At 41.5% G+C, this 25,688-nt stretch overlaps 1 protein-coding gene across 4 annotated transcripts in view; it reads left to right on the top strand.

The window, feature by feature from the left end:
- The window catches only part of LOC130256077 (BEN domain-containing protein 5-like), an 858,262-nt gene that overhangs the window by 501,115 nt on the left and 331,459 nt on the right, over positions 1-25,688 (top strand). Inside the window, exon 1 of one of the 4 annotated variants that reach the window (XM_056497344.1) lies at positions 17,435-17,771. The exons of 2 other annotated variants lie outside the window; for them this stretch is intronic. In XM_056497344.1, the coding sequence (XP_056353319.1) occupies positions 17,552-17,771 (220 nt within the window). In that variant the 5' untranslated portion in view covers positions 17,435-17,551. Of the gene's footprint in view, positions 1-17,434; positions 17,772-25,688 lie in introns of those variants that run through there. One more of the 4 variants, XM_056497345.1, reaches the window with a different exon arrangement.

Raw genomic sequence — 25,688 nt, 5'->3', positions numbered from 1 at the left:
TCTTGTACCAAGTGCACAGTGTTCGTGATTGTTCCTGCTCAAGACCTGTCAGGAAATGTATCATTACTAATTGCCCAAGTTTCAACAAATCAAAACACTCTAGTTTTATGTTAAGGAAGGAGTTGAGCCCTTAAATTACTGTATCAGCTTTAAACTGCTTTAGTGCATCACATGGGGGCATGTCAGCTTCAATTCAGAAGTAATAATCCAAAGAGTTGTCAATAATTGAGGACTGTATATATAGGCTTATTTATTTTAATCCAGTTAGGCTTGTTCTTTTGATTTGGTTTGGTTTTATTTTTTCCTTTATCCTCAAATCCCTCTAGGACCTAAGAGACCAGTATATAAGCAGCAGGTGAAGGTCATTAAAAAACTTAGTCTATTTACTTCAATGAAATCCAGGCTCAACTCAGGATATTTCATGCAAATTACAAACAAAACCCAACAAAAACCTGATGATAGAAATGTGAAGAAATCAGATGATGTGCTTTATTACAAAAAGTGCAACTTTTTCACCTTCCTTGTCTCTGCAGGAGGGCTTTACATTTCATGATCTAGACTTGCTGTGAGCACTCCCCATTTGTACCCTTGTTGTGTTCTGACCTACTGCCACTCCTGGGTTTGTACCTGTCCTTCTATGTTTATGGAAGTTCACGTTGCTGCAAAGTGAAGAGTAACAACCCTTTAGCTGCAGTGTTACAATTATTCTGAACTACCCTGAGATCTCAAACCCTTTCTCACTTGTTTTATTCTTTAAAAAGCAACATAGAAGACAAGAGTTCATTCCTTCTCCTAAAAGTCACTTGTTTGTGGCTTCAAGTTGTGTTTTGAAGTAATTTAAAAATATTCTTCTCTTTGTTGTTTTTACATCTTTGCCAGACATCTCTTTGGTGTGTCATCCCAAAATTGCCACATGTAGACTGTTATCCCACAGACCCCCATCCCTCAAATACCAATAGCCCTTAAAAAAACCACTTTGGGAAGTATAAGATTTTCAGAAGAATGTCACCAATATTTACACAGTCTGCAATTGAAGGTAACTCTAATATTCAATAGGCAGGAATTTATTATGGAAAACCAAGGTAAAGCCAGCCCCCTGTGGTGCCAAACTGTTGGGAAGGCTCTCATTCCCACTGGGCATACCAAGAGCCTTAACACAAACCTGAGAATAGGCAGCAGCCCCTTTCTCAGTTACACTGCTGTAAAAATAGTCACCCAGACCAGCAACCAGAAATTTGACCTTATAATGCTCTACACTAAAGCTAATCATTGTTACACTAATCTTGCTTTCTTGCTTTATTCTGCCCCTGGATCTGTTGTGTGCTACTGGTGATTTTTCAGGGGGATTTTTTCTGCCTGTGGGAGGATATGAGCTGGCCAACACCAGGCACTGTAGCAAGAGCTCTCCCTAAACTCAGGCCTTTACTAATACAGAGGCAAGGGAGGAGAGAGAATTGCTTTGTTTTGGGTGGGGATGAAAAGAGATTGATTTTAACATTGTGGATGTTTATCAGCAGAAATGATTTTTAATGTGTCTTAGGATTCTTACCTGTCCATGATATAGAATAGACATAAAGTAAATAAAAGGTAATAAATATGCAGGCCATGCTATTGCTGAGTGACAGTGGATGCTTTCAGTGGATTTTATGTATCCATCAGTGATAACCTGCAAATAATTCATTACAGTGTGCCTTCTGAAATGATGAGACTTTGTTAAGCAACATCCAGCTAATGAAATAGCACACCTTTAGGCAAAACACCTCCAACATGTGCCACTCATCGCTGCCAAGGACTGAAATCACTCTCTACAAACGAGACAAGTGAAAGGCAGTTACATGTTGTGCCAGGGAACAGCATATTCCTTTCAATTCAAGGGCATTCCATCTCAGGATGCTTGCTACATGAGCTACTTTTACATGGTATTTGTAAGGTTGCTTCATTTGCCTGACTCACACCACAGACTCGCTTGCCAAGCCGGCACAAGATCAGGAGCCCGGCTCTTTGCTGTAATCAGGGAGTTTCATGGCACTGTTTTGTCTTCTGCAACTTCTGTCTGCTGCCTCTGGAGCAACAGCTACTACCAAAGTGCAGTGGATTGGCTAAGAATCACTTCTCCTGCTGCTCAAAACTAAGCCTCTTGCTCTTTGAATCCTTTTATTGCTTCCCCATCTTTTCGATATTAGCGCTGAGCCTTCTGTCCCTGCTGGCTAAATCCCACCTAATCCAAATCCTGTCTTTAGTACATCTCTGCTATTATCTCCTGTATCCTTTCTACGTCATGTACCCCTCCCATCTCAGCTTCATCATCATTACAACACAAATACCTGATGCCTTTCTGGCACAGCTTCCCAAATTTTGTCTTCCTTCTTTAAGCTTATTTCTGAGGGCACCCACTGCCTGTTCTTGCACCTCTTACCTGCGTCATCTCACAGCCAGCCTGCTGTCCCGGGCTGATTCTCAAGTCTGAAAGCATCAACCCTCTAAATCTCAGTCTGCAAAAGCATAGTCAGATAGAAAATGTTGTGGTCTGAATACCTTTGTTAGTCATATATGTGAATCAAAGCTTTTTGTCTGGCCATGTGAGTTTCTGGTAGCTTCAGTGGGCTTACTCATGATAGCAAATGCTACATTCAATAGTAGGCATTTGCAGGATCATCCTCTGTGATTGTAATCCCTTTTAGATGGGGAATGTGTCAGCATTTTATAAAGGGATGTAAAGATGTGTGTGGCCTGTACAAAGTCTCCATAATTAATGTTGCTCCATCAGTTGATTACAGGAATTTACAGGCTGCACTATCATAATACAACTGCCTGTTGGAGTTTAATGTTTATGAAGAAAGGATGGAAGGAAAAAAGGGGAAAATTTGTTCAAATATTCCTTGATGTGGTAGCTGTTTCTGTGGATATTATGTCTATCTGTTTAGGGGTGCTATTAGCAATAGCCATATATTTCTGTGAAGGTTTTTTTCCTAAATTCTAGCTTGTGTCTCAGGCTTGCATTTCCCCACTCTGTGTGTATGGTATTTGGGATTTATAAGCTGTTTCTCTGTGAACTTTGTGTGAGCATCACATTGTTGAACTGTTTGACAGATTGAAAGAAACCGAGAATGAAGCTCAAAGGACAACAATTCTCCCTTACGCAATCTAGAAAACAATTCTCTAAAATATTACATCAGCTGCTGGCAGCTGTAGGTTTGCCTGCCTGCTAATTTACTATCACAAGTGTTCCAGAATCCTTTGTAATCCAGCCATTGCTATTTATATTCGTAATGATTTATTTAAGGTCTCTGTATATGTCAGCATAAAGTCATCAAAAAAAGCAAAATGAAGATTAGTTGGCTGGAAGCGCACAGAATGGAGAAGAATAACCCAGCAATGGAATTGAGATAAAGCTTAGACACAGTAAATAACTAAAAAAAAAAAAAAAAAATAAAGGGCAGTTGCTTTATTTTCAACTCATCATATAGGAGGCAGAGCCTGTGATTTTGGCACCAGGCAGTCACATCACAGGCTATTAAGAGCAGGGAAACAGGTGTCTGCTGGCCAGGGAAGGAAATGAGAAGCCGTGACACCTGAATTGAGATCACAGACCCGCTCCTGCCTTTGTGTCTAGGGAAAAGGCATTAACTGCTTGATGGCTCAGCTCCTCAGCAGGCTGTAGTGGCACCCAATTCTCAGCCGTTAAAATTTTTTTACTTATTTATGAGATGGGCTTTTTTCCTATAGAGAACTGTAATGATGCAAAGCAACTTTATTATGTTCAGTGGAAAATGCGAAGTTAAGAGAAAACGCTGAAGGATTGTGTAGTGGAGCGCAACTCTTCTTAGAGCTGAGTCTCTAGGTCATTCTGAGGCAGGGATTTGAGTGGTGTCCCCTAGGATTTGCTGTTATATATGCTGAAATGATCAATCAAGGATAAAAAATGGACTGTTCTCATCTCATAGATCATTTCACAGTGAAACAGTTAAACTCCTGGCTGCTTTCTGAAAAACAGAGATCTGCATTAATAAGGTGACCTTATCAGAGCCACCCCTGGGGGGAAGGGAGGGAGAAAAAAGGTTGTTAGAAAGAAAGCGAATCCTATTGTTAATTTTTTTTTCAGGGAGACTTGGATACCTGAATGCAAATTACTTTATATTTAAATTGTGTGAAAGCACAAAAGGTTTGTGTCTACAATTGACAGTTATTTCATTAGCTGACTTGTGCAGCCTTGCAAATGGCTTCTAGTGTTAACTTTCCTTGGATTTGTTTTCTTTGTTCTTAGCAGATCTTGCAAGGGTGATCATTTTGATTAATGTATTCAGTGCTCTGTTTTACTCCTGATTCATGTTTTTTGCAGCAGTCAGTGTTCTGGCCTGGGTAAGATGAGACTGTGAGGTGGCTCTAGTTTTCCTCCAGCAGTGCCAATCTGATGGGCTGTTCTCCAGCTGGAGAGGAGCATGGAGGCTGCTGTAATGCATTTTGCATGGTAGCAACCCCAAACATGAGTTAAAGCAGGTTTTAATCATCATATGTAGGATTGTTGCAGCACATCCTGCTGTGACAGCAGATGGGTGCTGTGCATGGGGTCTGTGGGGTTGGAATATCATCTCTGTGTCTCTGTGAGCCTCTCAGGACTGGGTATGCTGGTTTGGGGCCTCTGTTCACACGTTTGTGGTTCAGAGTGGTTCACTACATCCCAAATTTAGAGTTTCTGTTCTTGTGTGTTTAAAACAGCTACCACACAAACGGAGCTATTAATCTGGGGGGGAAGGAGAAGGTGTAGGTTAAAATTTACCCTATATTTTTTCAGCCACACTATGTGTCCAGTCTGTGCTACATATTCCAGAGACCATGGTCCCTGCTTCCCCTAAATTGATGGTGATCTCTCATCTGGAGGTGCTGGCCTTCCATTCATGCAAAAGATGAGCTTCATCAAGCCACTCTAGTTTTAGTAAAGTTGAGTTTTAGGGTAGATCCTGTCAATCCAACCTGCTGATCTGGACTGAACAGCATCATGAAGGTTTACACAGCAGTGCAAAAACCAGTCACAGCAATTGCTCGATTAATTGTCCCCGATGCACATCGATCTGCAGGCAAGTTGCCGGAGGCGTGCAAGCTCTTACTACCCTTTCCCTCCTTTCTTCTTTATTTCTTTTACTCAGACTACATTTTTCTTCCTCTCAGAACTTTTTGGCATTAGTTGTTGCAATCAATCTGCCATTCCCCACTGACACCTCTTATTGCATTGGTTTTTCAAACTCTTCCATCGGCGCCTCGAGCATTACATCGCTCTTCAATCCGTGCCAGTCCTAAAATATAAACACCTCAGGGACCTGGGCCTGAGCTTCCTCACGAGTCTCTTGTCTGCCTTACCCTCCCTGAGAGTCACAGCTTCAGGAATCATGGCAAGATCCCATGATAAAACACCTGAAATACAAAGGCAGGGCTTCAACAGTGAAATCAGAAAATGTTCTCACCCAGGCACCTCTATGAAACATCACTTTGAAACTGCTCTTCATATGCAGGGGAAGTGAACTCATCACAACAGTTTTTACTTCCTCATGAATATTTTCAAGCCATTCCCTCTTTTTACAAGAAATTCAACATACAAAGGGTTTTCTGAGAACTGTTTATGAAAATAGGAAACTTGGGGCTTTTTGGGTTCAGAGCCTTGAAATTTTTATCTTGATTTTACATGGTCACCTAAAGAAAAAAGAAAGAAAAGGATTTTATGGGTCTATAAAGGAGGCTCTGAGAGAAAGTAGTAGAAAGGTAGATTATTTTTTGCTTCACAAGTCTAAGTATTTTCCCTGCTCTCTCTTCTGCTTCACAGCAATAATTATAATAGGATTTTTTCAGCCTTTATTCTTGGACTTACTTCTTAGTAGATGTTTAATTTTAAAAAGTGAAAGACAAAAGCGGGGATAGATGGGAATGAGTGTCAGGGAAGAACAGGGACACTTGAAACTCAAGGGAAAGGGAAAAACAGAGTAACTGAAGTTAGGTCAAGATTTGTTCAATTTCTTTTAAACTGTACTTGGAAGCAAAAATCTTTAGACAAATATTTGTAGATAAAACTCCATCTAACTGCTTTTTCACACAAGATTCTCACAAAGTCTGTTCCATAACTGGACAGCTCTTCCAGCTGATCTGGCAAAAAATATTCCAATCTCTTTGTCCATGATAATACTGAAATCAAATAGGTGCTCAACATGCAAAATATTAGAGAAACAAATACTTTCTTCTTGCTTATTTGCATAGTTTTATGCTAAATGGTAGACTTTCTGAACATTGTGACAGAGAGATATTACTTGTGAACAATTTCAATGTTTTGGGTTGAGATTTAGCTTAATGTATGAAACCCACGTTCTTGCTGCCACAAAATCTCCATTTTCCCACTTTTACAATATTGTTGGCATATGTCTCCAACTGTCTGTTGCTGACATAGAATTGCTTGTGATTATCTGATGCTGAGCTGTTCTGCTCTGTTTTTGTGGTTTTAATCTCTCCAACAATACCTGAACACGCTGTGCAGATCACAATTATTGGGGCAGAGTACAGTCGTCTTTGAAATTTATTGTCCCACACAGAAAATTGGAAATCCTTAGGATCTTTATATCTGGAATGAATGTGAACTGCACTTCTTTCTGATTTCATAATTTAACATTGCAGACTGTTGACTTATTGACTACAGCGTTAGCATTTTCCAGATTGGCAGACAAATTGCCTTGTAGGAGTGTCTATGCATATTTATACATCATCCAAAGGTTAAACGATAGAATATATTTTAATTGCCTAGAGATAACTTTGCAAATTATATCACTGGTACCAAAACTTCTAAACTTAAAAGATTAAAGTTACACACTGAAACTCGTATTTTCTTCCAAGTAAATAAACCACTCAGCAGTACTGATTACTGACAGTCTTCCACTGATGTTAATTAAATAGCAGCTCAAAGACATAGCTGCCATTTTAGGAAAAATTTTAAGACAGAAGGAATTCTAGTTTTCTTCCTAGTCTTCCTAAGCATGGCATTTATATTGATTTTGCTATTTCAGAAAGGACCACAATCAAATAAACCCCAAAATGCAAAACAATTAAAGCGAGGCATTCATATGTAAACAGTTTTTTCCACTTCCATTTGCCTTAAAATCTGAAGGTTTAAAAAAACTAAATCCCCAAAGAAGCTAAAACATGTAATGTGCTGCAAGAGCACCAAATACACTCACTGAGAATATTTTTCAGAGAAAACATAACCTTGGAGCTATTTGAGTATTTAAGAGAAAGTCTAATTGCTACTTACATTTTTTACTTCCCACTTCAGCAATACTTTTCTCTCTAGAATACAGACCCCTAAAGAAATTACTGAGGAATAACAAGTGTTCTGCAAATTTGCTGATTTACAATGACTGCTCTTATATATGTGCTCTTAAAATAAGGTCCTGCACACGGACTGGGGCAATCCAAGGCACAAATACAGGTTGGGCAGAGAATGGATTAAGAGCAGCCCTGAGGAGAAGGACTTGAGGATTTTGGTTAATGAGAAGCTCAACATGACCCAGCCATGTGTGCCTGCAACCCAGAAAGCCAAACCTATCAAGAGCAGCACGGTCAGCAGGTCAAGGGAGGTGATTTTAGATAATCTTTAAGGTCCCTTCCAACCCAAACTATTCTATGATTCTGTGAACATGAGTAAATTGAAAGCAGTTTGCTCTCAGTGGAAGAAATGCATGACCCTGCAGTAGCTTGGTTACTTGCTGTGCTTTTGCCTTTACAAGTGATCAGTAAGAACTCATCTGGAGTGTAATGCATTGAGCAGGGACTGGGAGACAGATGCACTCCTCTCCTGGGGGTTTTGACTCCAGGAAGTTATGTGTGTTTAGGTGAAGAAAAGGATTTTACAAGTGGAGGTGCATAGTGGGAGGGCTGAGCCCCTTCAGGCAGATGGGGGAACCAAAGCCAAGCACCTCCCTTGCCAGGCAAAAGTCCCAGTGAGGAGTTTATCAATTAAAAGTGGGAGACATCATTCTCATCACATAGTCTTGTTGGTGGATTTTGAAAGAAATCTCCTTGGCCTACTTCTGAAAGGACCTCTGTATCTGCACCTGCCAGGGGTGAGAATTCCAGGCTATTAAAGTAAGAGCATGGAGGTGCCTTTTTTCAATCTTTGCTCCAGAGCAATGGGAGTTACAACACTCTGTGATCCATGGTTTCTGTGGATGGGGTTTTGGCAGCTTCCACACTGAGCACAGATGGTATTTGAGATCTTGTACTGAGAGAGCCCTGCAGGGTAAGCAATAACTCTGTGGATTTTCTTGGATTGTAAAGGTGCATATAGATACCTGAGGTCCACCAGAGCCCTTGCTAGGTCCAACTCTCTTAGAGTTCACTTTGCTATGTGATGTGAGGGCAAGAACAGCTACCATCCTTGTTCTTTTGGTTAACAGAGTCAAAAAAACCCCACAACAAACTAAACCCATGAGAACTGTCAGGAGTGATTTCAGTGAGATTTTTGGAGAGACCATGAAAATGCCCAGGGGGTGCTGTGACAGCAGCTGAACATGAGCCAGCTGTGCCCAGGGGGGCAGGAAGGCCAGGGGCACCTGGCTTGTAGCAGCAATGGTGTGGCAGCAGTGACTGTCCCTGTGCTGGGCACTGTGAGGCCACACCTCGAGTGCTGTGTCCAGCTCTGGCCCCTCCTGACAAAACTGACACTGAGGGGCTGCAGCGAGTCAGGGAAGGGTCTGGAGCTGGGGCAGGGTCTGGAGCAGCAGTAGGGGAGGAGCACTGGGGGAGCTGGGGCTGAGCCTGGACAGCAGGGGGATCAGGGGAGACCTTACCACTGCCCACAGCTCATGGAAGAAGGTTGGAGCCAGGTGGGAGTTGGTCACTCCTCCTGAGTAATAAACAATAGGACAAGGCAAAACAGCCTCGAGCTGGATCAGGGAAGACTTAGATTAGATAGGAAAAATTTCTTTCCTGAAAGAGCTGTCAAGCCCTGGAACTGGCTGCTAAGGGAAGTGGTGTTGTCACCATCCCTGGAGATATTTAAAAGAGGTGTAGATGTGGTGAATGGGGATATGGTTTGGTGGTGGGCTTGGTAATGATGGGTTAATGGCTGGAACTCATGATCTTAAAGGTCTTTTCCAACCTAAATGACTCCATGATTCTGTGATTCTAGGTAGTGCCTCCAGGTCAGAGGCAGGACAGACAATGGTGTTTCCTGAACTGTTATTACTTCTTTAGAAATGTGTAAATTCATCACTTCTCATCAGTGAAAATTTATCTAAAGCATTACTGGCTTACTTCCCTGTCAGTTAACTATTCAAGCAGAATCTTGAGCTACTGCACTGGGCTGATTCCTTTTAGTCCTTAAACAAAATTCAGGCTTCCTTTGCTTTGTGGTCTTTTCTCTTTCATTTTTGGATAAAGGCTGAAGGTATGCCTTATATTTATGTTCCCTAAACACTGTGATATACTCTCAGTAGTGCCCCCTTTTGCTTCTAATAAAATCCCCACCTATCCTATCTTTTCTGTTTTATTGCCTATTATATGTACTGGTAAAAATAAGAGAGGGAATTTGGAAAATACAGGCCATTTGGAAGAAACTCTGTGTGTATCATATCAGAGAATTTGAGAGATTAGAGAAATATTTACAGCTCCCAAAGAGTCAATCTTTAGTCCAAGATTTAATAAAGGGATGGACACGAGCCCTGTTTGCTCTCACTGTTCTGGAAGGACTGGTTTTGCAATATTTTCTGTCTTCAGAACAGTAAAACTACTTCTGATGAATCTAGCAAAGTCTGTATGCTGCAATGCCCCAGACACTTTCTTATTTTCCCTGACATTATTTTTTCATCAGTTTGGACTGTGTAGTATCTGCAGACAGTGCATGTTCCAAATATTGGATTGATGTGTTTTTGCATACAAACCTTGTAAAGGAAAAGAAATACCAGACTATGTGTACAAGCATCAAAATCTGATTATATGCAGGATTCTAATCTTAATATCACACCATCCGCGCTGAAAAGCATTGCAAGAATATTCCAATTCATATTCTGAATGGTGTGTTTCTCTGCAGTCATCTTGCAGAATTCTTATTCCTACCAGGAGAAAATCAGGATACTGAACTGAATAAAAATGTATACATTAAATTGCTTATTCAAATGTCCACCTTTGATGTTTGCAGAGAATTCAAGCAGGAAGCAGTATAACCCAAGCTTTGTTTTATTGATACAAAAGGCTAATGTGAGTTACAAAACAGGAAAGAATGAGAAGTTGCTTAATACACTGGAAATGTGGAAAAAATGCAGATTTCAGTTATTAGCTTTCACAGCTGTATTTGCATAGAAATATACTAACGGCTGGGTGACATTTCATGCATGAACTTGATAGAGCATCCTTAAAAATATTCATGTTAGAAGAGTACTTAAAGGGAACCTGGAACTCGAACATTCCCGTCTTTGTTTAAAAAAATCCAAACCCTGGTTTCCCCAGGGTATTCCAGTGCAAGGTATTTCTTTATGAAACAAAGCTTTCTTTGTTATGAGGAATTCTGGGACAGCCTAGGAAGGGCCCTGCTTTCTGATCACACTTTAAAAAAGATCCTGATTCCCCTGAATGTTAAATATTATGGAACAATAGATGTTGCTCAGGCTTTTGTGGAAAATACCAGCAAAGAAGAAGACCCTTGAGGTTTCAAACACCTCTTGGATTATCAGTTTCCTAAGCCATTTTCTATTTTGAGGGAAACACCTTCCTTGTAAGTGGGACAAAGATGAATGCCAATCATCAATGCCGTGTGAGATAAGAGGAGTCACTCTGCTTTGAAAAACTAGAACAGTTCTTGGAGGGGTCTATCACAGTTACCCCCTTGAATGAATTTCTGGGAGCTGGATCACAGCAACTCCTTCCAATTTACATTTGCTTGATATGTGTTGTTGTTTTTTGGTTTGTTTTTTTTTTTTTTTTTTTTTTTTAATTCACCTACTAGAGCAGACCAGGTGCAGCTTCATTTGTAACTCATAAATGATAAAGATGTCTGGTTGTACTTAGAGTGGAGAGGTTCAGAGAGCATAGTGAAGGATTTTAGATCAGGGAGCACTTTCACTTGCCAGCAGTTTCAGCTTTCATTTTCTGTGATTTTAATTTAAACATGATTATTAACAATACACAGCTGAGGAAGGCACTTTTCTGAAATATTCCAAGGATTATTCCTGCTCTGTTATCTCCCTTTCACCTTCCACAACAGGATTTTATGTACTCACATTAGTTGTTGTTCTTCAGAAGAGCAGCTGGTCCATCTCTGATTGTGACTTTCATTAGGAGTAGGAAACTCTACCTTCTGAAGTAGTGAGATGTGAGCACTAAGTCTTGGGAGCATTTTCTAAAAACTCACTTTATAATGAAATATAACCAGCCTTGAAAGGGATTAGAAGGCATATGACAGGAGTATAAATTAAAAAGCACTGCGTTCTGAAAACATCTATTTAAGCAGTTTTGACTCTGCCTTCACTCAATCCAATTCCTGTAGCTGCTGATTGTCCAGAACCTTCCAAAGCAGCAAGAACCATCTCTGGAGCCTGTCCTCACTCTTGCTAAAATCAGATTGCTAAAGGAAAGTGGGAGTATGTGGAGGTACTTTTTTGGAAAAAAATGCAGTCCTGCATTTTTAGTAGCTGACCTCCTTTCCTTCTGTGCCTATCCTACATTACTTGTATGAACCTCTCAAGCAGAATAGGTCTCTGCAGAAAAGGGCTGCAGGATCATTTTCCCTGTCAGTACGAGGCATAAATGCTCGTTCAAGACAGAACAGTGCTGTACAGACATGAAAACAGAAAACCAAAATGAAAAGATTACAAAAAAGGGTCATTAATACCATCTTACTTAGAGGATCCATCTAAACCATAACACAATCACAGGCACTGTCTAGTAATGATATTTTACACTGAAGCCTAAAGGTTACAAAAAGGCTTTAGTCTTTGCCAAAAGAAAGTCACTTTTTCATCTGAAGTACAGAAGGAATCAAATTCTTGCAGTGGTGCAAAATCTAGGTACGTAAAGCTACTTTTAGAGTCATATTAGTAAAACGCCTGTCAAAAGCCAGGGGAAAGTCTGGTTTATAATAGGAAAGGGCAAATCTCAAATAAAATTTCCAGTTAGAGTGAAAATATATAGGCTGAAGCCATCAGTGGATGGTAGCAGCAATAAAGATCATTTGTGCTGCAAGAGCAATATCGTCTCTAGAGCAGTTTTTGCAGATGGTGGCAATGGCACCTGAAGGACACGTTTTACAGGTGAGTCCACGCACGAGTCAGCTCACACACAGCATTCCCAGCTTTCCTCATGGGAAAGGAGTTTATCACATGGAAAACAGCATTTCCCCCGAGTGCAAAAGATGGCATTCAGCAAGATCTGGAATGGTGTACATGAGGGAAGGAGCTGTTTGAGGCCACAACATTTGAGAGTCATTTGCAGCTCCCAGACAAGGCTGGGTGAGGGTGGGGAATTGCTGCTCTCACCAATGGTGACTGGCAGCGTCTCCTGGTTCCTGTTGACTTTCTGTGGGCACGTTTAACCTGTAATTTGGAAGAGGAAAATACAGTCTGGCACACATTCCTGCAGGGCTGCCAGTCCCAGATCTATCCATTGCATAGCCTGCCAGAATGGGAAAGATAAGTACCTTACAGACCAGTATCCACAGCAACAGACACCAGAATTTTATATTTTTAATACATATAAAAACCCAAAGAAAATAATTACTTTTTCATTTTCCAATTTTATAATAGTAATAATGACCTTTAGGTCAGGAATTTTCAGCAGTTAATGACTGTCTGGCTTTTTCTTTGGTGCTTGGTTTCTCCAGCCAGTCATTAACAGTGAGAAAAGTGCCTTCTCCTGTGGACACTTTGGCTTAATTGTTACCTTTTCATGCTACAGAATGCACCAGCTGGGAAATAAGTGTCTCCTATGCGAATGGATCCATAAAGTGTTCCCTGGGTTTCATTTCTTTGAAAGAATATTCTGTGAGGGTGTGAGAGTTTACTGTAAAAGATGATTGAGTATTATCCACAGCCCTGAGAAAAGTTAGATCACTCAGAGGAATTGGAACTGAGGATGGTTTAAGGCCATAGATTTCAAAAGATTAAATCTTCAGAATTTATCTGTGTAATCTAGGTTCCCTTACTCTTGGTAATGGACTGCTTTGGAATTATATATGGACACAAATATTTTCTTATCCATCTTCTAGGATCACACAGGAACAGGACCTTTTTTTGTTGCATTTTTATATGTAATCATTGTGGTGCTGAAAGTACAGCGTGGTAACAGTGTCTCAAGAGTTAAATTTTATTTTAAATTATAAAGGGGAACAATCCTCTGGAATACTTACCCTGCTCCATCAGGATAGTAGATTCCCTCCCTCCAATCACCTTCTCTCTCAAAACACCTAGAAGCTGTACATGACTTTGTTCAGAGGAAAATTCATTTATACATGGAAATAACTTTGTCTTGCACTTCACTGTGAAAATGCAAACCATGGAATGGAGGTATCTTCTGATCACACTGTGGTCATGTTCTTTATAAAAATTAGCCAGATTGTGAGTATATTGTATGACTGAACATATATAAACATTTGAATAGTCTCCAGTTCTTGTGCACTGTTAGCTGAGCTCTTCTTTAACCTGTATGACTTTTAATGCCATTGTTCCAATACAGTGTTACCCAAAAAAATTGTGAATATATCTTTCCTTCAAGATATATTTGAGCTTGAAAACAATTGTGTAAGACATGCACTACTTGGAGGACAAATAAATCCACAAGAAAACAACAGTTTTCTAAACCACATATTCAATGTGTAGGGATTCCTAGCAGTAGTTCAATTGTTACTGCAGAAGAGTCAGGTAGAAGTGAATCAGCTCCACCAGAACAGTAAAAGAAAATGGGAATTTTTCTTTAGCAGATTTCAAATCAATATGGTGTCCTTTGAGAATTTGGTACTAAATATGGAATAATGTGAATGATGAGCCTAATTTTAATGTTTTGCTGTGAAAAGAGATTTAGCAATTGCATAACTTTTATTGGAACTATTAGCTTTTCATTTAGTGTCTTTAAGTGAAAACACAGAGTGCACATGAAAGCTGCAGACATCCGCTTTTGCTTGGATGCTTTCTTTATTTTTCAAGAAAAATAACACCAGGAAAAATATAAGTAGTGTTCCAAGAAAAGAGCCACTCAGGAGTCCCACAAGGGCTGGGACTGTGCTCTGTGGTTTCTGCACTCTTGGAGTGACAGTATTGCTTTCTAAGCTGAGGCTTGATTTGCATTTTGAAAGTACAACAATTTACTTCTCAGCAAGACTGTGCTGTTTCTAAAAGGCTGGACTGGCTTGAGGATTTAAATCCAGTAAGGTTCCAGTAAGTCCCTTAACAATGAGTTTTAAAATCTACACCTTTAAAATAGCTCTGCACCTTTAAACTTCAAGCTCAACTCCGTGTTAAAGCAGCTGGCTAACCATTAGTAGAAATGGGAAAGGTCCAAAAGACAGGAGTGACAAGTGCCTTGTGTTTCATTCACTGCTTTAATGGATTTTTCCTCAGCTTCACAGCTAACCAGTGCAGATTATTTATAGATTTTAAAGCCAGAAATTAACACAGTTCCTTGTAGGCAGAAGAAAAAAATGTATGGGATCATTATTAATTCTTTAGCATTATAATGCCTTCGGCTCAACGTGTGTGCAAGGGACCAAGAGTAAACATGCATTTATCATCCCGACCCTTATCTGTTCCCAAAAACGCCCTTCAGTGGGGAACTGTGAAACAGCCTGCCTAAAGGATTTGAGACCTTTTGTTTTTTCTGCTGCTGATACAAAAATCTTTACAGTCTTCCCTGTAATTCAGCATTCAAATGTAAAATATTGCAAACACTATTTTAGAGTGTTCCTTTTCCCAAAAACCCCAACCAACCAACCAACCAACCAACCAACAAACCCACTATGGTGCTAGCTGCCTTCACATGAAGCCTTTTGGTTTTCTTTCATAGGGACAATTTACCCAGGCATCCTTGGTACCCAGAGATCTCTCCTCTTCCAACTTAAACTAATTCTTGAGTCCTGACCTTCTCTTTGTTTCCTTTTATTTCCAGTTTTACCATTGCTCTAAGTTCCTTTCCCTGGACAGCAGTCTTACACACCCCTAATGGAATTCAGCTGTGGTGGGAATACAATCCTGGCAGGAGGGAGTCTACCCAATCCCTCACTGGCCACTGAACTTAGTGGAACAGAACTGTCCTTCATGTAATTTTAACAGTCCATGGAGTAATTCCAGCAATCAGTCTGTCCTGTCATCTCTCTGCAGCTCCCTGTACCCCACTGTAACACGAGGTAGAGGAGACAGCAGTGCTACAGCAGCTGGTATTGTTTGATCAGCAACACAATCCTTGCTGGAATTTCATTTCCCTTGCAGACTTGCTACTAGAATATATTTGTCATCCATACTTTGTAGCACACTTATATTTGCCTGTAATTACACACCAGTCTGGCAATACTTTATTGTTAACATAAAGTACTGCCATTTAAATCCCCGATCTTAAACTGGAGTATTTGCAAAACTCTGTAATTGCTAAAATAATAAAGCTGCCATTACTGTATGGGAAGTTTACAGCTTGTGGGTGAAATGCTTACATTGGCTTAACTACACCTGTATGGATTCCTTATGTTTTCATCTGCTGTTTAAGACAGACAGATTTCTGCTGGGCACAGCCAAAAGTTTCTGGCACTGTCACAGAATTGCTGAGGTTGGAAGAGGCCTCAGGAGCTCACCTAATCCAGCCCCTGCTCATGGGGTTACCCAAGACCACGTCCAGGTGCTTTTGAGTTACCTCCAACTCAGCTTTATGGAAACTCCAGAAGCTCTCTGGAAACCTGTGCCAGTGCTCAGTCAAAACTGAACTCCTTGTTTTCCAGTTTGTGGTTTGTCCCCATCTAAGAGAAGTCTATAAAAGATAACCAGGAAAAACAAGTTCAGTGTGGTTTTACTCAGTGCAACAGGCAGAGATAGTACTGCAAATGCCTAGAGATATGAAAACCCACAAAGACTATATATTTTGGTTTCATTTTGTGTTGGTGTTTTGTAAACAAAAAACTTGTGATACTCCTCTCTCATACTCATTCTGTGATTTCATTTTTTTTTCTATTTTTACACTAAATAGTTATCCCCATGTGATTGTTCTGTTGCAAAGTCTGGTTGGGTAACACAGACCTCAGGACCAGAAACAGCAGTACAAGTCTGCTCTGAACCACAAGCAATTTTGCCACATTGCCCTTTTCATATGTGAAGCCCTAAACATCCAAACTCAGTATCTAGGAGTCTCCAAAAGTTTGGAGATTAGTGATAAAATTTGTACCATCTCTAATCTTTGTTCTGACACACCTGCATAGCACTTCTCAGCTCTCTGCTCTTTTGGGGGAGCTTTGTGCTCTTCCAGCAACGCCCAGGGAATAGAATGATGGAGTGCAGGTGCTTCTGCATTACCAAGACGATCTTTATGTAAAAGCTGATGCTTGAGTGCTGCTGCCAAGTGGCAGATGAGCATGGGGCTGTGTCCTGCTGCCTGGCCAGGCATCATCCACTCTCCTGGACAGGTCCCTCTTGCCCCTTTTCCCAGTGCTCACTGGCTCTGCTCCAACCCTCAGAACAACTCCCACAGTGTGCCACCCCTCTGCTTCCCCTCCAAAGGTGACCACCAAGGTGATCAGAGCAATGGAGCACCTCTCCAAGGAGGAAAGACTGAGAGAATGAGGATTGTTCAGCCTGGAGAAGGCTTCAGGATGACCTTATTGTGGCCTTGCAGCACCTGAAAGGGACTTAGAGGAAAGATGAGATTTATTACAAGAGCATGTAGTGACCGGACAAGGGGGAACAGCTTTAAATGGGAAGAGTGTAGGTTTAGATTGGCTATCAGGAAAATTCCTCAGGGTGGTCCGGGTGCTGAGGCCCTGGTACAATTTGCCCAGGGAAGTCATGGATGCCCCATCCCTGGAAGTGTCCAAGGCCGGGCTGGATGGGGCTCTGAGCAACCTGGGACAGTGGAAGGTGCCGAACGACATGATCTTTAAGGTCCTCTTCCAACACGAACCACCCCATGATTTCTCTGGAACAAAGCCTATTTCTGCGGCACACCTGCACGGAGTTTTGGGGGCAAAAAGAGCTTCCCGAGGCCTTTCCTGGGGGAGCCGGGTGCCCCCCTAGCGCAGGTGTGGGGCCGTGCGGGCCGTGTGCCCGGTGGGGCCGTGGGCCGGCCCGGATCCGTACGGGCCGTGTGGGGCCGTGTGGGGCAGTGCCGGCCGGGCCCGCGGCGCTGTGGGCGGCGGGCAGCCAGCGGGGCCGCGGCCGCCGCCGCTCCCCCCGCCCGGGCCCGCCCCGCTCGCGTCGCTCCGCGCTGGATTGCTCGCGCCTGGCCGGCGCCGTCTGGGGCCCGGCGGGCGGCGCGGCCAGGCCCGCTCAGCCGAGCGCAGAGGCGGCCGCAGGAACAATACGGCGGCGGGCGCGGAGCCGCGCGGCCGCCCCGCACCATGTACGCGTTCGTGCGGTTCCTAGAGGACAACGTGTGCTACGCGCTGCCCGTGTCCCGCGTGCGGGACTTCAGCCCCACCTCCCAGCAGGACTTCGACAACCAGAAGGTCTACACCGTGTACCGCAACCCCGAGGAGGCGGCGGACGAGGACGACGAGAGCCCCGGCGAGTGGGGCGACCGGCTGCTGCTGCACAAGGCCCAGATCCTGGCGCTGGCAGGTGAGGGCGGGCCGCGATGCCGCCCCCTCCCCGCGGAGGGAGCGGGGCGGGCGGGGGGCGCGGGGCCGGGCCGGGGAGGGGCCCCAGGGTCGGCTTCCAAAATCCCTGCGACCCCCGAGATGCCCCCCGCGGTACCCGGGGGATGGAGGGGCGCGGTGGTGCTGATGGGGACGGGGACGGTGGAAACTTACCAAAAAAAAAAAAAAAAAAAGTTTAGATTTTCGTCTGCGGCTTATTTATAGCGCATGGAGTCATTTGTGTACCTTTGCAGTTGTTGGCAAATTTGAGGGGTGCTGTTTTATGTCCGCTTTGTTAGTTTAAGTGACTTCACGAATTGGAAGGCAGTAGTGGAACCAGACCTCCAGGTACTGCTCTTGTAACCGGGGCTTGCTTCGTTTGGTTTGCTTCGTGTTTAAAGATAACAAATGTCTCCAAGCTAAGACGACCAATTAGAGCGTGTACTAGGAAATAACCCCGTGTTTTGGCCATTTGGAGGTGTTCAGCCCTTGGGAGATAGTGCTGTTGGTACATTGCCCCCAGATAGCGACTCTGTTTCCTTGAACACTTTGTATTGTTTCCTCGCTGCCATAGTCATAGTTGACATGGAAAGCAAGTTTGGTGGTTGTAGGAAATTGCTGTGGACTGAAATTAGGGTGGACTTGCCCAATAGGCTTTTGAAGGTTGTAATGACCATTTGAAATGTCAGTCTGGGTAGCAAAGAGGACACTGGGTTCCTATCCTGACTTTTCCACTTTGGGCTAAGTACTGGTTATGTCTGTTTCCCCGAATATGGAATGGGCTAAAACACTCTTTTGTTTAGTATTGAGCTCTTAGAAGGCAGTGCTGAATTCTGATGTCTAAACAGAGTAACTTGGTGTAAAAGTCACGTAGAACTGGTATTTTTCTTATTTTATTTTTGGAAGTTAACAACTCCTAAGCCAGTTTAGCCTGGTGGTGGCCCAGTGTGTCCCTGCTCAGCTAGTGACTTTTGCCATTATCCTACTTCTATTATTGGCCATAAATAAATACCTCAGAAGAACGAGGAACAGCCAAACATGAGTTCCCTGCAAAGCTTTTCCAGTTTCTGAGTATTCACAACTCCAGAAGTTCAGGAGAGCTAGTTAGGCCGTTTAGCAGAGGAGTGGATTCTCCTGCTGAGTTTTTGTTATCCTGTGCCAGCCCATGTTTTGTCTGTCCTGTCTGTGTCAAGGGAGTATATGTGAAGTGTTTCTTGCAGGTTCTCTGCCAGATTCTCTTTCCAAAGGCAGCGTCCCATTGGACTTATTCCTCTGTCCCACTGGAGGACACTGCCCTTTCCATTCCTCCTGTCTCAACACAGCTAAAGTGCTCCAGAGGAATATCTAGAAATAGACCCTTTGCTCACATGTTGAGCCCACCAGGTTGCCTCAGTTTTCCAGCATCAAATTCTTATTTTTGCCAGTTCCCCTGTTCCAGGCAGAGCCTCTGTCTGCTCAAGATGTGCTCTCCTGAATTTCTCTGTACAGTTTCTCTTTGTTTCATGTCTCTTGTATCAGAACAAACCAATATATGCTGTTTCCTCCAGAGAACAGGAGTTGTTACCTGTATTAGTGATTTGCACTAATTGCTCTCCGGAGATTCTAATTTCTACAGGAAATTCTCCTGTTGAGCAAGGAACACAAGGAAACACACAGCTGTCTTTATTACAGCTGTCAGATCTCAGTATATTCTGACTAGATCAGTGTTTGGCATTCTTGGGAAACTTCTCACCTGACCACCAAATGAGTCTTTACTTTTGTGCTTCTTTCCACCCTGTAGCATGTAACAATACCTTAGGTGAATTCAATAGAGGTTGTGTACAAAGGGTCACTTCTGAAGTTGTCATCTCTCCCCAAAATGTTAATATTGGTGTTTGTTTTTATTGTGGTTAAAAACATTGAAGAGAATACTTGGTCTTCCATGAAGACATCATAGAATGATTCTTTCTTTGTAGTGACCAACTCAAATTATGACAAGTTTTTATGGCAAAGTGTAATGTTATACTAACTGCTTATTTAGTTAAAAATAATTTTGCAAGTCTGCAATAATGTTTCACATACCAGTACAGAACTTTTAGTTCTGAAGGTTTCCAGCCTATTTTGGTAATAAGGTAAATAATGTGTATAAAGTTGCTTTTATATTTAAAATATACATAGCTGATTGAATTTTTTTGGAAGGAACCCCTGAATGCACAAACCATACATCAATGACTTTAAGGGTTTACTGCTTAGGTCCAAGAATTTCCCCTTAGAAGGAGGTTTCAGGATCAAAGTGTGCTACAGATATTGAATTAAACAAACAACAAAAAAGAATAAGAGGGGGAAATGGGGGTTTTTGAGCCTGCAAAGTGTTCTTTTACAGTTTGAATGGTGACCAATTTTCATGCACGTAAAGGTGCTCAAGTAAGCAAAGTTCTAGCTTTTTAAATATATTTTCACGATCAAACACTGTCCATGCAGTGGAAATTAATCATAGTTTGAGAAACAGATCCATTTGTTTTTCCTTTCTAGCAACTTGAAAAAAGGAGAGAAAGAACACAGATACAAGACACATATTAATGTGTTTTTTTTCTTTTGAAAAGAGTTTTCCTTTCCTATTATATCTAAAGAAATTTAGATACCTTTCAAACTTCTACCCTTGTAATGTAGGAAGTCACACAGGCCTAAGTACAGGTTTGTGCCCATAAAGCAAAGCTTTATTGGAGCATTGGTTGTGTAAAGAGTTCATAAAACAATTGTCCTCTTTTGGGAGAGTCTAGAAGCAATTCTTTGATCCTTTGTGCTGAGGTTGGATGCTTGGAAGCCAATGCAATTGTTGCTGCAGAGCAGAGAGTGCTGCTGTAAAGGCATCATAAGTTTAAAAATGAAAAAGAGAAGAGGGAAGTGTGTTGGGACATGCTCAGAGCATCAGGTAATTGTGAGAGACTTGGTATGTTGTGGAGATAAATGCTGCTGTCTTTTATTCTGTGGGGAGTAGTACATGACAGTGTTAGAGAAGAGTTGCAGATGAACTCTGAGCAGCTGTGCCTTCCCTTGTGTCCCAGTGTGCATGGTTGGGAACTGCTGAGACTGCTGGGATGTGCTGGCCTGGGAACCTCCCACTTTTTCAGAAGTTAGCCAAAGTGCAGGGCTCAAACCAGAAAGGCTGACCTGACTCAGATTGTTCTAGACCTTCCAGCCACAGAAGGCATATTAAAGTGAATGTCCCTTGCTTTAACAGTTTCACCATTTGGCTACCAGCAGTTGATGCTATGTACTAATAAAGGAATAATTTTGCTTGCCTCTTGAAAATAGTACTCAGCAGACTGGATTTTGACTACAGAGCACTTTCTTGAGGTGACGTTAGCTGGTCTGTCTTGTTGAGAATACAAAAATAGCAGACAATTTTCAGGAAGAGCTTGAGTCTGTTTCCTGATCATCTACACCCTTCCTTTTTCTTCTTTTCTCAAAATGCTCCAAAGCTGTGTTTTCTGGTCCCTCTCCTTGACACACATATGCCACTTGCAGCTTTTCCACGTGTCTTATAGACACTAGCAGAATTTTAGCTATGAGGATATGCACCTTATTAGCAGTATGATCTTTAGATGACTCCACTGGAGCTTTTTCTTTCTTTTGTAAGGGATGAATATTAGGTGGAAAGAATTGAATTTCAGGGACTTCTAAAAGTTCCCTACTTCAGGCTATGTTTGTTAACAAGTAAATAATTGTGCTTTCTAGCTGCTGCCCTCAACATTTCCCACCCACACTTTCATAGCAAACATGTCTCCATCAGAGTCTCATAGCAATTCCTTAGCTGCCACAGCAAATGTGTTAATACCTGGTGCATCCCTATCCTTTCTTGCTCCTTTATAAAATGTTATGCTCCACTTTTTATTAGAGTAGGTTATGTGAGATTTATTTTTTTTTTAGGTTTTAAGAGCCTGTGCAGGTCGTGGTGAGATGTTACTGTGGATTTCAGAAGGATGTAAAATCTCTGTTCCTAGAAAAAATTCTAATTAAATGATTCTAGGACTGAGTTTTGAGTAAGGTTGAGAGTGTTTCAACTTCTTAGTGTGCATCCAAGCTTCTCTGCTGTGGAAAGTTTATGGAGGAAAGACCCTTTGCCAAATTCTGGAATAAGGGAAAAAATTGCCACATGAGATTTTAGATTATATTAAGAATACACAAAATTTATACCAGGAAGTCGTCTTGATGTGCACTGTTTAAATCCAAGGTTTTACTGGTATTTCTGTAGTCTTAGGCTTCTCCATGGGTTTTCCTGCTTGCATCATTCTGACAGCTTGGGAGTTGGAGTACACAGAGCAGGTCCTGGCTGTGGCCACTGTCCCCTTGCTCCATCCCATGCTCCTGCATGCTCCACCTGTCCCATTTCCTTTCCCAGGGCAGTGGGTAGGGCGAATGAACCATTGTGGTAGGGACAGCTGATACTTTGTTCCCAGGAATCTCTGAGTCTGTCCGCTGCTGCGATGTGTGACCGACACCTGGGGAGAAATGGCACCAGGAAAAATGTCAGAGCACCTGCAGATGCTTCTGGGGTTGTCCTGAGCAAAGAAGTGCCAGGAAGTCGTTGCAGGAAACCTCCCAGTACTGGTAGTGGTTCCTCACAGGCTCTTTGAAATTTGTTTGATTCTTCCATGGCTGGTTTGGGAGTACTTGGGATGAGCTTTTGTGTCGCTATCCTTGAGCAGCAAGTCCAGCTGTCCCTAACACTGGTGTCACCTCCTGTGCCTATGCAGGGCTTGCCATGCCAAGGGCCCACTCCAATCATTGAGAGAAACTAAACCCAGCAGTTCAGGCACTGCTGAAGTAACCTTGTTCAGAATAGCAATTTTATTTTTCAATTTTTTTTTTAAATTTTTACCGTGATATTTGATGTGCACGGCCACTTTGTCACCCTTAGCTGATGTGCTACTGCTGTGTTTTTGCCTCTTCAGCAGGTAAAAGGGCTGGCTGTACCCAGAAGTTCAGCAAATCAATTTCTATAACAGAGTAACTAACTACTTCACACTCCTAAATATAGTCCTGAACACAAGTGTGGCAGTATTCATGAAAAATATTTAAAGCTAAATTTCACACTCATTTTGTATTTGATCCATTTTGGTTTATTTTTAACTTGTGTAAGATGAAGGGTGGAGGATTTTTTTCCTTTCTTCTAAATTCTAGTGTAGGACCATATCTGAGGTATGAAGGACTTGTACAAAGGCACGATTTTTTGGAGTCTTTTTGGTGTAATTTCTGTTTGTTCAGTGTTGAAGCTTTATTATGGCACATTGACACAAAGCTAAATGGCAGCAGCAAAAAAAATTAGGAACTTTTAAAACTACCTGCTAAGTAATGGTTTGAAATAACCCTAATGAGAGTGGTGATGTCATCAGCAGGCTAAATGCCAGTAAAAATAATTTAAACCTGGGATTTATTTGTGCAAGAAGATTTTGCACTTATATTTAATTTGCTCTATTTCTGTATTACCCTGCTTATTTCTGAATATACTTTTTTTTTACTTCGTTTGTCATTAACCCTTCTCAACTGACCTGCTTGTTTCTCAGTCACATTTGCCTTTTGGTTCACCTTAATAGTCAGAAGTCATCTGATTTATTTTTATAACACAAAGACATACAGGTGACTTATACTATTGTTGTTTTTCTTGGTCTTAGTACCTGTGTTGCACCACTAAATACCAGTTATGCATGTAAATGTTGTATAAGCTCAGCTAGCATACAGTAAAAACATGAAATTCAGGATTTTAATAAAATTGACTTCAAAGATAGTATGGTTATGGTAGCTATGGTAACTAAAACTAATTAAAATATGCTAAAATTTGCAGGGGAGTGAAAAGGGAAAAAATGTAACTTAATGTTTTTGTTTTCGTAATTTAACAGTAAAACATTTTTTCCCAGTGTATTGCCTAAGTGCCAGTCAGTCAATTATTTGCATTTTTTTAAGAATTCCTTTAAAAATAATAGAGGCTGAACCTCATTGTTATTTTTGTATGGAAACTGAAAAAATGCCTGAATCTACCTGCTATTTCCATAGTGAGCTTGTTCCTTGGGCAGAGATGTTGTGGAGGATTCCTGGAGTGCTCTATAGGCTACAGCTTTACCTGCTGGACAGCTCGTGGGCAGCATCTCCATGGCTTTGTGGCCTCTGTGATCATCACATCATCACAGGGTTTGGTCCTAATAGAATTGTACAGTCTCATACAGATGGGCTGCTGAGGGCAGCCAGATTGACAAATTATAGCTGTCATTGAGATTGATGATCTCTTTAAATGAACTTTTGAACTTCTAAAGAAATGCATAGCTTTTGTTCTAAATGTTTTTTGTAAAATATTTATCAGGTTCCAGTTTTTGAAAAGTAAAGCCCATAGTTGAGTTTCATGTGTAGGTGCAGAGGAAGGATTTAAAGGATGACATTTTCACATCCTGCTTGTTTTCATGGTTTCTTTTAAATTTAATGGTAATGCTGTATTAGTGTATTTGTTTCAGAAAGGATTAAGAGAGTTGTTCCATAATAGCTGTAATCCTTTGTGTTTGACATGTGCAGAGTATTGTACAAATATTAACAAATCTGTACAACACTTCAGTGGGCTAGATGGGGACAGTAAGATGAAAAGTTTGAATTATTCGAGGTCAGTATTTAAGTAAATATTGAATCCAGGATTAAAACCATCCTCAGTCTTGTAGAGAGCCTGATTTCCTGTTTCTCAGCATAGTCTTTTCTTAGCTTGATTGTCCAGCTCCATGTGTTTGTGTTGCAGCCAAGTTCTAGAAGCAGTAAAAGTTGAATGAAAGGGAGAGTTTTGCTGACAAAGAATAATGGCTATTTTTAGTTGTATTAGTTTGAGCCTTGTAGCCTTTGGTTAATTATTTTTGATGAGACTTTGTATTCACTTCTGAACTGAAAAACAGATTTATATTAATAATGAAAATTAAGGAAGAAAATACATGCAAGTTTTTCTTGCAGATCTGTAGATCTGAACAATCTGCTAGTGAGCACATGAAAAAGGAGAATGTTTCAAAATACTTGAGAGTCTTCATGTGTATTAGAAATTTGACTACAAATAGGTGGCCATATCAATAACTCTGAGTCCTACTAGAATTAGACTGGGTATCTCAGTTGTTCCACTGGAAGAAAAGTTGCATTGGGACCTCAACATTATTTGCTTCAGTAGCTGGCATGGTAGGGTTTTTTAGTTTTAGTTTGTTTGGGGTTTTGTGAGAGCAGCAGCAGCTCCATGCTCTGTGCATTTACTCGTGTTGTTGTATTAAATATTAATGAGCAAATGCCAGTCTTGATGTAGGACTTCAGAGAGGACTTAAGAGGTTTATATAATCTGTGCTCTGCTTCTGTAGGATTTTTGGCTCCTTTATCTTTCTCTCCCTTCTTTAGTGCCTTTGTACAAAGCAGGTGTGGCTTTCCCTCCATCATCAGTGAGCAGTCCTGGTTCAGGCTTTAGGCACATCATCCTTCTTACCCATCATCTCTAAACCTGTCAAGCTGTGGTTTAAGACCTTTCTATCTTGCCTTTCCCTAGTTTGATTAAGAATTATTTTCACCCTGTTTCCTATTCTTTAGACATTATTGAAATTCACTTCACAAGATTTAGCAGTCTTTTGGGCCAGTTCCTCAAGTGCACGTCTTCACCTTCCTGTGCTTATCAGCCCTGCCTGTCACAGTGGTGCTTGATGTGTTGTTCTTCCCTGACTTCTTTGCTCACTCTTCTTTGTGCTCTGAAGGCAACCTTCCAGTCACTCATTTGTGTGTTGCTGTCATTTTCTCTTTCTGGCAATGTGCTGCAGAACTACTTAGTTCTTAAAATTTTGGGAGTGATACAAGTCCAGATGATGGCATCTCTCAGTTCTGCCTTTTTATTGCTAGCTTTTCTCACTTACATTTTTTT

The sequence above is a fragment of the Oenanthe melanoleuca genome, chromosome 8, assembly GCF_029582105.1.
Source record: "Oenanthe melanoleuca isolate GR-GAL-2019-014 chromosome 8, OMel1.0, whole genome shotgun sequence".
Lineage (NCBI taxonomy): Eukaryota > Metazoa > Chordata > Aves > Passeriformes > Muscicapidae > Oenanthe > Oenanthe melanoleuca.
Note: the sequence above shows the minus strand (reverse complement) of the source record. Positions and strands in the feature narration are given on the sequence as shown.